General features: G+C 50.1%; 1 protein-coding gene across 1 annotated transcript in view; it reads right to left on the reverse strand.

Moving 5' to 3' along the window:
- LOC133349220 (serine/threonine-protein phosphatase 6 regulatory ankyrin repeat subunit B-like) overlaps positions 1–13,864 on the reverse strand; it is a 90,274-nt gene that overhangs the window by 13,642 nt on the left and 62,768 nt on the right. The window contains 8 exon segments of the mRNA XM_061562528.1: positions 107–221; positions 1,079–1,218; positions 3,044–3,142; positions 4,986–5,087; positions 7,041–7,247; positions 9,820–9,918; positions 11,379–11,579; positions 13,535–13,633. Of these exon segments, the coding sequence (XP_061418512.1) occupies positions 107–221; positions 1,079–1,218; positions 3,044–3,142; positions 4,986–5,087; positions 7,041–7,247; positions 9,820–9,918; positions 11,379–11,579; positions 13,535–13,633 (1,062 nt within the window).

Here is a 13,864-nt window from a genome sequence, read left to right on the forward strand (position 1 = left end):
TTCCTCCTCGCTCCGGCCGCACGCTCCGATCCCGTCGCTCCGTCTCCGTGGCGGCGGACGCCCCCTGGGCACACGTTGAGCTGTTGCGACGACGGGGGCCCCTCACCTGCAGGTTTGTCTGCGCGTCGGCCAGCACGCCCGGGTAGTTGAGCAGCAGTCGCACCAGGCCCTCGTGCCCCGACTCAGCTGCCAGGTGCAGTGGAGTGAATCCTGACTGCGACACGCACAGAGAGAGGACAGAGAATGGGGGGGAAGGGGGGGGAGAGGAATTTAGCACTCAGCCTTCCGATAACGCTTTGGCAGCATCCACAGGAATCGTCGATGATCAGTCTACCCTCCGGGTGCCCACCAGGCTTCGAGGAGATTCGATTTTCTCATCAGCCGTTGGTTTCTGTCTCTCTTGGTGGTGCAAATCCATTGTTAAGGAGAACAGTGGTAGATCTGTATTGACAACGGTGCATGTTGCTGTTTGTGTATGTATGTGTAACTGTACGCGTGTGTGAGCACGTTTCTGTATGTGTGTGTGTAATTATGAGTTGTGCGTGCCAATCAGTCAACCCATGGCACCTGGGTCTGCCCCCTGACCTACTGCCAGCGGGCGTTCGACACTACACGTGGCCTCAAGGTGCACATGGCCTGGCACAAGCGTCGTGGTGACGTCATCGCCACTTAGTGGCGAATGGCGGTTGTTGTTGTGTGTGTGAGCACGTTTCTGTATGTGTGTGTGTGTAATTATGAGTTGTGCGTGCCAGTCAGTCAACCCATGGCACCTGGGTCTGCCCCGTGACCTACTGCCAGCGGGCGTTCGACACTTCACGTGGCCTCAAGGTGCACATGGCCTGGCACAAGCGTCGTGGTGACGTCATCGCCACTTAGTGGCGAATGGCGGTTGTTGTTGTTGTGTGTGAGCACGTTTCTGTATGTGTGTGTAATTATGAGTTGTGCGTGCCAGTTGTTACTTTGTGTGTGCGTGGGTGTTTGCGTATGCATGTTCGTGCATGTTCCCATGCGGGTACGTGATATGCTCGTCATGATTATCTTTGGGCAATGATCGCCGCCCTACCTCGTGCAAGTGCTCTTGGATGACGACGACGACGACGCGTCCAGAGACGCCTTTGGCGGCTGGCTCTGTACGGTTGCCGGCACCTTGGTCAGCATCTCCCGCACAATGTCTATTTGTCCAAAGTGAGCGGCCACGTGCAACGCTGTCATCCCGGTCTGTGCGGCGCGACACGCGGAGGGTAGGATAACACGGGGATCTGTTAAGGGGACGTCCATAAATGACGTCACGCACCTGGGGTGGGGGTCAGACATTTGTGACGATGTGTGACGAGGGGGGGGGGTGAGAAATGTGACGTCACGTAAAAATGCGCAACTTTAAATAAATATAGACAACACGTTCTACTTAATTAAATAGACTTTTTAATAAATGTGTTCTCCTACAACATCAGAGTGCAGCGCCACATTAAATACGCACTACAATGACAATAGTTTAAAGCGATTTGAAGCATGTTTTATATATTTGGGGGGGGGGGGGCAGAGCTTTGTGACGTCATATTTGAAGGGGGGTCTGACTTTTTGTGACGCCGTGTGACGAAGGGGGGGGGGGAGGCGCAAAAATCGGCCAAAATCGCGTGATGTCATTTATCGACGGCCCCTAATGGGCCGACTTGCAACCAAGCCGTGTCGGGGCTGCGTGCTTGTTCCTTCCCTTTGGAACCCTTGAGCCGTGCCGCCGATGACAAGCGAAGTGAACGCGTCGAAACGCGCGTGGGTGGCACGGTGACGACTGTGTGTTTGCGTCCGTACTGACGTGGCGTGCCAGACAATGAACGGCGTCATTATCCCTACCCCTTGAAACCCCCCCCCCCCCCTCCTAAGCCACCAAGCGAGATTCATATTTCGTCTTGCGAGGCCAGCTGATCGCGGTTTTAGATCCTGCTCGGCACGGCAAACAGCCAGTGGGCACAGGCGGTGGCTCAGCTCCGATGTGCCAGCGATAAGGAGGTGAAAAAGTCAAAAGTGTTACTTGATGCAACGCTCTACTCCACTGCCAGTCCTGAGCCAGTAGTGTGAAGTCCCTAGTCCTGTGGCAGGGGGCCCAATATATACTCATAGAACAACCACTGTTATCTTCAGCAAAAATAAAATGGTGCTCATTTAATTCACTCTGAAGAAATGATGGGCAGAGTCTTCCCCTGTGAACAGGTATGACCTCACAATTGTCTAATTGTAAGTCACATCACCTACGACTGCATCTAATATAATGTAAGTAAAAATACATTTTCGATATGGTCTTATGGTGATAATATATGCAACACACAACATATTACGTGTCGCACGACATGATTTCAGGAATACTAAGTTAGCTAAAAGCATGATAAATGACCAAAATAAATAGGCCAATGCTTAGAGTTTTAAACTGCTGGGGAAATAAACATACGAATCTTAATCACATCGTAATGGGCACCCATTTCATACTCAGCCAACCTACGTTATGTCCCTCCCGGCAATGTTGAAATACCATCTGCCACTAGTGTGCAAGCCAGGCTAGGAATCGAACTGCATCTGAGGTGCTCGAATCGTAGTTCAATGTGCAAGCCACTAAATCTCCTCTCTCCATGCACAACGTACACAATGCACACGTGGTTACTCACCAGCATGCGTGCACAATAAGACAAAGACAAACATCCCCCGTGCGGACTACATAGGCTGTTGGGACAAGTGCTGTTAGCGAGCACCTATAAAGGCCGGCACGGCCAACTTTGTCTCCCCGAGGCTGATGTTTAAACACGGTTGCAGGTACTTAAAGCTAGATTAATCTTAATCTAGGGGTGGCCTATCACTGGTCTAGTGGCCACTGGCTTTGGCTGTGAGCGGCACCCAAACTAAGGTTGCTGGGTACATAGCGCAGCGTGCTAACCGCGGCACCACCGCAAACGCAAATCCGATGTAAGCAGATAATTATGCCGAATGTAACGACGTGGATATTTTTTCCGGGAGCCTGAGCAGTGGGTGCATCGATGTTGCCCGTGAACCTCACCTTGGTACTCGTAGCTTTGAAAGAAACGTTGTCTTTGACGGCTTCCAGCACGTTGACGTGTCCGTTTTTCGCTGCCAGATGCAATGTGGCCATGCCTTCCTGCAGTGCGAGCAGAGCCACTATTACATTGAAGCATAACCACGGTTTAACAATTGGCAACACTTGCCAACGCTGTGCATTGCAGGCAGACCCATGAATGCCGAAAGGTTGTTGTGGTAAGAACATTCTCTCTTATCGCCCATTGCTGCACGTAAAATGTGAACTATCGAGACTGTCATGAGCCGAATGTTCGTACTCCAGTAACTGATTCATCGAGTCAAGGAATGGCCCCACAAGATGATGATGATGACGATGCTGGCAGAATTGCTTTTGGCGTCACTTAAATCGGTGCATTTCACCAAGAAGTTTATTTCGATTGAATCGGGCGAGAACTCGAGGAAGAAGAGGAGTGCGTATTTTTCAAGAGTGACCCCGGGTAAAAAATGTTTTTTTAAATAATGTTAAAAAAACATAGGCAAGTTAAAAAACAATGAAGCGTCACGGAATAAATCGAAAAGCAGTTCACAGGCATTAGTCGATATTAAATCAAAGACATTATACGAAAGTCGTGCTCATTATCAATTTACTTTAAAAAACCGCTCACAACAAAATAAAGTTACGGAAACATCACAATGGGTGATGGGCGATTTCTGCACTCGTACTGTGAACAGGCATGGAAATGCATCAAATAGAATTGCGGGTGAAGTAGTTGTAGGAATTGTACATCAGTGAAAACGTGCTTTATAGCTCATCGGATTCCTCCAGTATAAATACATATTCTGATTCTGTCACTGCTGCAGTAGTCTCTACAAACAGTACACATGTTGCAGCAATGATTATAAACAATTAAACTATTAGAGCAGGGCTAGATTCAATGAAATGAAGCACATTTTTCGTTAGCACAAGATATTGCTCGAACCATTAACCTGGAGCATGTTTTCGATTACAAATCAATGTTAATGATGAGAGTAAACGAGTTAGTTCTCGTACACCACTGCTTAATCGTATTCAAGTGTAAATAATGTTTTCCATGCAGTTGTTGCTGGTGTCTGAGTGAAGTCTTTCAACTCGCAGCAATCACCTATTTCCCAAGTGACTGTCCAAATTCAAATCCGAGATCTCAGCATTGTCCACCTCCGAGCCATGAGCAGCATGGCCATTTAACCCTCTCAGTAAAAAAAATAGCTTTTTAGCGTTCATGCGTTTCCATGAGCGGATGTTTACAAAACGCAAGGTCTGCATGCGACCCAATGGCAGCTGAGCCAATGCACCGCTCTGTCGTGTTTAGAGAGCGGTCACAATGCGAACATGAAAAAAAAAGCTTTTTTAATTTACACGCTTTTATTTAACTCACTCTGTCTGTTGTATCCTCAACTCTGTCTGTTGTCGTAACCTCAAATCTTGTAACTCAATTTTAACCCACTTCCCGATGTCGTATCGACTGCAAACTTGGTATACTTATGTCATACTGATGACAATACTATATTCTATCATTAAAAATACAAAACTATATATTTTTAAGCAATCTTTTGTATATTTTATGTTTCGGCTTGGGTCTAATTGTCCACGCTCAACTCACGTTGGCTGTAAATCACCACGACCCCTTGCGTTACGGCAAGCCTCGGGGCCATTTCATGGAGTCGTGGAGTTCTGCCATTACTCGTACGGTACATTTCATTAAAGCGTGTTTTTTTTAAAGTATTTTTTATATCTCTTATGAGTAAGGTGCTTGGAGGTCATCGAGTGATTCATTGAGACCGTCCGTTTGAATCATCGGCACCAATTTCCCACAATGCAATGTATGTACGTTGAACTTCTTTCGCACCGCACGTAGCCAACCGTGCTAATCGGAGGAGATGCGTGCAATGGGAGAGCCAGCGCGGCCTGAGTGAGACACACGTACGGAGTTTTCTTCGGACGCAGCAGCTCCAGCTGCCAGCAGCACCTTGACCACCTCGGCGTAGCCCCCAGCCGCGGCCAGATGCAACGGCGTGGAGTCGTTTGTCTGGGGCACAGGGAAGCGATTCGCGAGCGGTTCACCCGGCATCCGATGCCGGGTTCTGGCTGCTAGTTTCGAGTTGCTGCCAAAGGCAGGGGCCGTCCATAAATGACGTCACGCGATTTTGAACGATTTTTGACCCCCCCCCTCCTCATCGTCACACGGCGTCACAAAAAGTCAGACCCCCCCCCCTCAAATATGACGTCACAAAGCTCTGCCCCCCCCCCCCCACCAATTTATTTTTATAAAACATGCTTCAAATCGCTTTAAACTATTGTCATTGTAGTGCGTATTTAATGTGGCGCTGCACTCTGATTTTGTAGGAGAAAACATTTATTACAAAGTATATTTAATTAAGTACAACGTGTTGTCTATATTCATTTAAATTTGCGCATTTTGATGTGACGTCACATTTCTCAAACCCCCTCGCCCCTCCTCCTCGTCACACAACGTCACAAATGTCTGACCCCCCCCCCCCCTAGATGCGTGACGTCATTTATGGACGGCCCCTTAGGAAGGTGAGGAGTCACCGTCGCGCTCGATGACTTTACTTCGACCCGCAGCCACTTGCTGGCTGAGATAAAAACGCTTAAATTGTCAAAAACTTCCCCGACGCGCGGCAAACTTCACCCTGAGAAAAACTCACAGGAGAACCGTCAAACAATGCCCACGTAGCGGAAGCCTCGCCATTCAAGCGAGGCTCTTCTGGGCAAACACCGGGGGGGGAGGGGGAGCACGTGGCCACCTTAGCCGCCGGCTCCACGAGCGAAACCACCAAGCGCTCGTTGAACTTCTTTCGCGCCGTACGTAGCCAACCGAGCTCATCAGGAGGTGCCACACACAAGGCCACACAAAAAGATCCCCCGTAGAGCCTGAACAGACTTGTCGGGGCAAGTGCTGTTAGCGAGCACCTATGAAGGCCGTCACGGCACACGAGGGGGTGGGTGGCCAGCACGACGCCCGGCCGCCTTTGTCTCCCCAGTGGTGATATTTACACACATCAGGTACTTATTTGAGGCTGAGTTATCCTAGGGGAGGCCAAGAAAAGCTTCATATATTCATCACCGATTTTGGCTGTGAGCGGGAATCGAACCGGGGTCGCCGGATTCGTAACGCAGCGCGCGAACCGCGACACACACACACCGCGCACGATGCGCGCTCACACAACGTACACCACCACCACGCACACACAACGTACACCACCACCACGACCACGCACACACAACGTACACCACCACCACGACCACGCACACACAACGTACACCACCACCACGCACACACAACGTACACCACCACCACGACCACGCACACACAACGTACACCACCACCACGCACACACAACGTACACCACCACCACGACCACGCACACACAACGTACACCACCACCACGCACACACAACGTACACCACCACCACGACCACGCACACACAACGTACACCACCACCACGCACACACAACGTACACCACCACCACGACCACGCTCACACAACGTACACCACCACCACCACGACCATGCACAAACGTACACCACCACGACCACGCACACACAACGTACACCACCACTACGCACACACAACGTACACCACCACCACCACGACCACACACAACGTACACCACGACCACGCACACACAACGTACACCACCACCACCACGACCACGCGCAACAACCGTACACCACCACGACCACGCACACACAACGTACACCACCACCACCACGACCACGCTCACACAACGTACACCACCACCACCACGACCACGCACACGCGCAACAACCGTACACCACCACGACCACGCACACACAACGTACACCACCACCACGACCACGCACACACAACGTACACCACCACCACGACCACGCACACACAACGTACACCACCACCACCACGACCACGCACACACAACATACACCACCACCACGACCACCACGACCACGCACACACAACGTACACCAACACCAACCTTGTTGCGCGCGGACGTGACGCCCCCGCGGTTGAACTTGAGCAGCTCCTTGACGACGGCGACGCTGCCCTTGCCGGCGGCGATGTGAGCGCACGTGGAGCCCGACGCGTTGGCCGAAGTCACCAGCTCGGGCCGCTGCTTCAAGAAGAGCTTCACCACCTCGGAGTGGTCGTTCTCCGCCGCCAGGTGCAGCGGCGTCTGCCCGTGCTGCCCCCCCACCCCCCGCCGCACACGCCACGCGGAGAGATCGGTCAGGGCGAACTTTGTCCGCCGCGATGAAAATTTCCGCACAGAGAGCGCTTTCGTGTGCGAAACGTACAGGTTGCGTCGGTACGGTTTGAGATGCACGAAGAAAAGTCTACGCGGTTTTAAACATATTCAAGAGATTGTGAGATGCATCTTCAGCCCGATTTTAAAAACTGCAACACCTTCCTTATCAGACGCCGTTCATGGTGCACTCCACTTGACCACAACCTCGACCGGCACGCTGCACCAATGAACACCCTACACCTGCACCATGAACACCCTACATGTTGCACCATGAACACCCTACACCTGTACCATGAACACCCTACATGTTGCACCATGAACACCCTACACCTGTACCATGAACACCCTCCACCTGCACCATGAACACCCTACACACTGCACCATGAACACCCTACACACTGCACCATGAACAACATACACACTGCACCATGAACACCCTACACACTGCACCATGAACACCCTACACACTGCACCATGAACACCCTACACACTGCACCATGAACAACATACACACTGCACCATGAACACCCTAAACCTGCACCATGAACACCCTACATGTTGCACCATGAACATCGTACTCGCAGAAACCGGACTGGGAATCCTGATCCTCCAACTACGAACCCACAAACCTAGGCTATATAGCTCATAAACCTGGACTACGAAACCCACATCCTGAATTAGCAACCCGATAAACCTGGACCAAGAGACCACAAATGCAGAATGAAAACCCACAAACCGGGATAATGAACCCACTCCGAGCACGAAACCTCGTTCCATGCAGAAACCCATGGAACTAGCTTTCAAAGAGCTGGGTCTTCAGCAGCCCTTTGAAACGTGAATAAACGACCACCTTCTCTGATGTCAATTGGGAGGTCATTCCACAACCTGGGAGACAAACACTGGAAGGAGCATCCTCCCAAAATAACACATCTCGACCGAGGAACCGCAAGGGGGCTCTGCGCTAAAGCAACGGACACGAGATGCCAGGGTCGGTCTGTCGTCGGTGCTTTTACTCGAGTCGAGGGCGTGAGTTGGGCCCGCGAGATTTACGAATTGGCCGAAATGCATCGTCCTGCTCTGCCCTCTCCTCTTGCCGAGGTACCTGAATCTGGAGAGATCACCCATAGGGCACACGTGGCGTTGAAACTATGCCATGTGCAGGCTAATGAAGCGAGACAGAATTCTAGGGGGGAAAAAAAACATCTTCTAGCATGATACATATTTAGTATTCTTTGGGTCTTTCGGTAAAGTCACGTAGATAGAAAAAATTATAAAAATAATAAATATTATTTTGTATTATTGATTCTATCTACGTGACTTTACCGAAAGACCCAAAGAATATGAATTCCTGCAGTCACGAAAGCTTTAAGTCAACATATTTAGTAATTGCACGCTTTCAGATGTACTTCTGCGACCATCTGATATTGGAAGCCACTGGAGCTAGGCACTTTTAAATTTAGTTTGAAAACTCATTTATTTAAAACTGCTTTTTATGTTTAGTTTGATGTCCTCCCCCCGCACCTCCGATGAGCATGATTGGCTACATATGGTGCAAAAGATGTTCAACGTACATACATCAAGAAAGGTGTACTAATAAAATCAAAGCGTGCCTTTGCCCTTACACTGAAACTCGGCACCATTTTTCACTGAAACGATTTCGCCCTTTGTTTAACTTGATACGACATAACAAAACCTGAGAGCATTTTTTTGTTTGTAACGTTGAATGCTCTAAAATCAAATCCAGCTTTGTCTCAGGTGTTCGAGTCCATGTAAAACAAAATGTATCGATCTTCTTGGTTCTTTCGGTAAAGTCACGTAGAAGGGAAATAATAAAATAATAAAAATAAAACATAATACAATTATTTTCACGACGTTTCGGCCACAACGCAAGCGGCCGTCCTCAGGTCTGTCGGGAAGACAGCGTCATTCAGTCGCTGTCTTGCATTGTGGCCGAAACGTCGTGAGAATTATTTTATTATGTTTTATTTTTATTATTTTATTAATTCCCTTCTACGTGACTTTACCGAAAGAACCAAGAAGATGAATCCCTGCAGTCACGAAAGCTTTAAATCGAAAAATTTATCGAATCAATACTACTGCGTAGGCTGTCGCGGTTCTGCTCTGTGGCTCTCCGACGTGCGTTGGGATCGTGCCCGGCACAAGGTCGGACGTTTTACTCCCACGTGCTGGGAGCTTCATCAGGGAATTCATTCTTCAGCCGTGTGTGCAGAATTTAAACATCTGGTTTTTTGAATGCAGGTGCAAATGGAGGCTCTCATGTATCTCACAGCAGGATAAAGTGGGAAACTCGTTTCTACAGAAGCTTCCAGCAGCTGGGAGCAAAACTCGGGACATCATGCTGACCACACGGTACTATACGAACAACCACATCGGAGAGCTAACCAGAAATCGAATCAACGTTCTGACATTGAGTAGGGGTAGCCCTGCGGTTCAGAACGGAACGCTCTGTGAGTGAGTGGCGGGCTCCCGGACAACACGCTATACCCACAATGTCAGTGGCGTTGATGTCTGCGTTCATGCGCAGGAGGCTGTTGCACACATTCAGCTGTCCATTCAAAGCTGCCAGGTGCAAGGGCGTCCTTTTGATCTGCATATCAACAGACGCACAGACGCACCACACAGAGCAACACAGACTGGTAATGCAAAACCCAAACAGTGGATTCTGCAGTGCAGCAAAATCCACTCTGCCCACCTTCAAAAAGCCGCACTGACCAGCGTGGGGAAGTATGGCCAGCAATCCCTGATAGCCCACAAGGCTTTTGGAAGCCCACTCATCCAGCAGTGGATTGACATAACGGGCCGTATATATGTGTCCTTGTATGGCGGAGGGGGATTAACAGTTAATGTAAAGTGATATCACAGTGGTTAGGACACTGCAGTCTGTGCCCGATTGTTTTTAATGTCTTATATGGTGTATGCGTAAATTGTATAGAGCATATGCAGCATCCATGATAGTTGAGCAGGCTGTGCTACGAACCCAGAGAACCAAGTTCGATTCCCGCTCATAGCCAACACCAGTGACGATTATCTAAGCCGGTCCTGGCCCTCCTCCCCTAGGTCGACTCAGCCTCCAATGAGTACCTGGTGCGGTGTGTAAACATCACCACCGGGGAGACAAAGGCAGTCGGGCGTGATGCTGGCTACCCACCCACTCGTGTGCCATGCCGGCCTTCATATGTGCTTGCTAACAGCACTTGCCCAAACAGTCTGTGAAGGCTACAGGAGAATCTTTGTCTTTGTTTTTTTTTATATCCTTTTGTTAAAAAATCCAATTACCCTCCACAACCCTTTTTTGTTTCCTGTTGAATGCCTGGATTTGGACACCCTGTCATGTCCCAACACCCAAATGTAAAGTTTTCCTATCATTATGAGATCAATAATCATCCTTGTGTGAATCAGACCTCTCAGCTCTTTCTAACAATGGAGATAAATGGCCTTCTACCTGCTTAAGGAAAGGAAATCAATACATTTTGAACGGGAAATCAATTGTTTTCATCATATTTTCAATACTTATTGTAATGGAAGTTCGGTGGGTTTTTTTTTTGCTCTCAGCATTGTGGGTCCCGAAATTAAGCTCCTGGATTTTGAGTACAGCTGCATATGTATGGAAGGAATTTCATGGAAGCATAACATAAGCAACTTGGAGGCCAAGTTTTATGAAGAAGACCTTGCTGTATCGTGGAAAGCACAGAGGTCGCAAGCTTTCCCTCCAACAACTGGCGAATCTAGACAGAAGGAAGGAGGCGATGGCCTGCGGTGATGGCAGCAAAGGGACCGAGTCCTCAACATGGGTGGCGGAATCAACGATTGAAGTTCGTGGCAACAGTAACCAGGGCAGTCGTGATAGAAGAGTGATACATGCGGGGAACGGACTGCCAGTGAGCGAATTGGCCACCCAGGGTCTCAAGGATTTGGGTACTCCTGACGACGACAACTACTGCGGTGAGGAAGCGTGTGGGATTCGAGGTGGAGGTGAAAGAGCCGAACAAACGCCCCGACCAGCTCGCCAGCCAGCAGCAGCGGCAGCAGCTGAAGCCATGCACTGACCAGCGAGAGGGCATCGATGGTGGCGTGGTGCGTCTCGCACAGCAGCCGCACCAGCCGGTTGTAGCCGCGCTCGGCCCCCAGGTGCAGCGGCGTGAGGCCCAGCTTGGTCTTGGCGTTGACGAAGGCCTTGTGCCACAGCAGGATGTCGGCTATGCCCTCGTGGCCGTTCTCGGCCGCCAGGTGCAGCGCCGCCTTGCCGAGCTGAGGCGGCACGGGCGTGTGTGAGCAAGTGGACGCACGCGTGAGGGCACGTGGGGCACGTGCGGGAGCACGTGAAACGCGATGAAAGTCACAAGGGGGTGCTCCGAATGTCAAGACACAGAGTTATTATATTTATATGAACAATTCACGTTGGATGATTTCATTTATTTTAACAAATGTTCAAACTCACTCTCATTAACATTAAAGCATGCATGCATTCTATTTTAAATGAATTTAGATGACCCCACAGGAAGAAGAAAAATAGACATTACTAATGACAATAGATAAAATATTGCCTCGAAGACTAAGCAATTAAAATGTTGTAATGCCAGTGTTAAATAAACGAAACAATCCAATATGTCCTGACTTTCAGGGCAGCCTGTACATGATGGTGGCTAGGCTGCACGTGGCGTGGCCTGCAACCCAGCCTTGTGGTGGCAGCAGCCAGGGTTGATGGATCACCACGCAAATATTGCGAAATTCCCTTCACGTGGCCAACGTGGAGGGCCCATAACCCTGGCTCGCCACGAGAAGGTGGTGAAGCGAACATGAAGACTCCAACCTGTTCCATCTGATGGGATAGAGTGTTTCCCCCTCGCATGCCTGGGTTTGCAGTCCTCAATATTTTAATATATAGAGAGGACTGCATCATTGCAAGTACTGCAACGCGATGTGAATACATAGTATTAGTATCTATACAAATAGAGTTGTAGCTACCAGTTTAAAATAAAATGTATCACAAAAGCAAACACATATTTCTAATACTGGTAGGAACCCACTGGTTCCACCAGCCCACAGGGGATTATTGTGTCCGTCCGTCGTGCAGGAAGGGGCTGGGTGAGGAGGGAGGGGCTGGGTGGGGAGGGTGGGGAGGGGCTGGGTGGGGAGGGTGGGCAGGGGCTGGGTGGGGAGGGTGGGGCTGGGTGGGGGGTCGGAGGGGTGAGGCTGGGTGGGGAGAGGCTGGTCACCCCGTGGTGCCCTTATAAAACACAACGTTTAACCTACTCACGCCGGCTTGTGCCCGCCCTCACAGTCGGACATATTTGCGGAATACACCACGCCGCCGTTGACCCTGGCCATTGACCGAGCAACCCAACGTTCCTACCAGCTCCCTCCGCAGGAATGTGTTCCACTTGCTGTACTGCCATACCCGGGCAAGTCAGAAGATGGCGACCTCACAGCCCAGCGGCGTTTGGGAGCTTCATGAGTGAGGGCGTGATCCACAAACCTCGCTGCTGCCTCCACAGTGCTGGGCACCACGGTGGAGTGGTGGTAACTACCTCGCCTGTTATACAGGAGGTCATGGGGTCGGTCCCGATCGGGGCCCCGATGCCTGTATATTTGAAGTTTGCATGTCTCTCTCCCCTTGGTTGGGTAGCTCATTTATGGCCAGGTCGCTTATGAAAAAGAGCTACATAACTTAGTGGGCCTTACCTGGTAAAACAAAAAAAAACACGTTCCTTCGGAGTGGGCAGGTAGGAACTTGGTTGGACAGCGCATTCGTGCACGACAGACAGACAAATAATCCCTGGTGGGCAATGTGAAACTGTTGTTCCTACCTGTATTACAGTTTAGTTTACAAGCGTGCAGCAGCAGCACCCGAATCAAAACCCCTCTGGCATTGCCGTCAATCGCCGTACCGAGTTAATAATAATAATAGTACAATTTGTAACGCGCGCAAATTTGCAGACGTAGTGGCCGCAACTCAGAGGCGTGGAGCCAAGCTCAGAGTCGCTCAAAAGCATGATTGTAGAGGTGAGTTTTTAAATGTCTCTTGAAGGAGGCGATTGAGGTGATGCTGCGAATGTGCAGAGGGATATCGTTCCAGACTGTTGGGGCTGCCACCGAGAAGCGGCGCGTAGACATGACCATCCTGGATCTTGGTATCGAGAGCGTGTGGGCTTCACGAGTGGAAATCGATGTTCGAGGCAGCCGACGTGCACGCGCCACCTCACCTCATCAAACACGTCGACCCTTGCGTTGTTTTTCAGGAGGATCCTGACCACCTCGACATGCCCCTTCTCCGCAGCCATCAGTAGAGGCGACCACCCGTTCTGTGAACCAGAGCAAACGCCGCGGAGTGACTCGCGCACCGATCTTGGCTACACGTGCAGCATCAGCGACCGCTCTCGGTCAATCCACCCAGCCTTCGTGTGCAGTTTTTTTTTGCTCGTGTTAATTGGTCATTCATGACGTTACTCGTATATACGCAAACCTTTTAAATAAATGATTCTGACCGTAGATGTATTGCTATCACTAATCAGCACTGACCAGCGTGGCGAGGT

Source organism: Lethenteron reissneri, chromosome 29 (assembly GCF_015708825.2).
Source record: "Lethenteron reissneri isolate LAM-NWPU_2019-01 chromosome 29, ASM1570882v1, whole genome shotgun sequence".
Lineage (NCBI taxonomy): Eukaryota > Metazoa > Chordata > Hyperoartia > Petromyzontiformes > Petromyzontidae > Lethenteron > Lethenteron reissneri.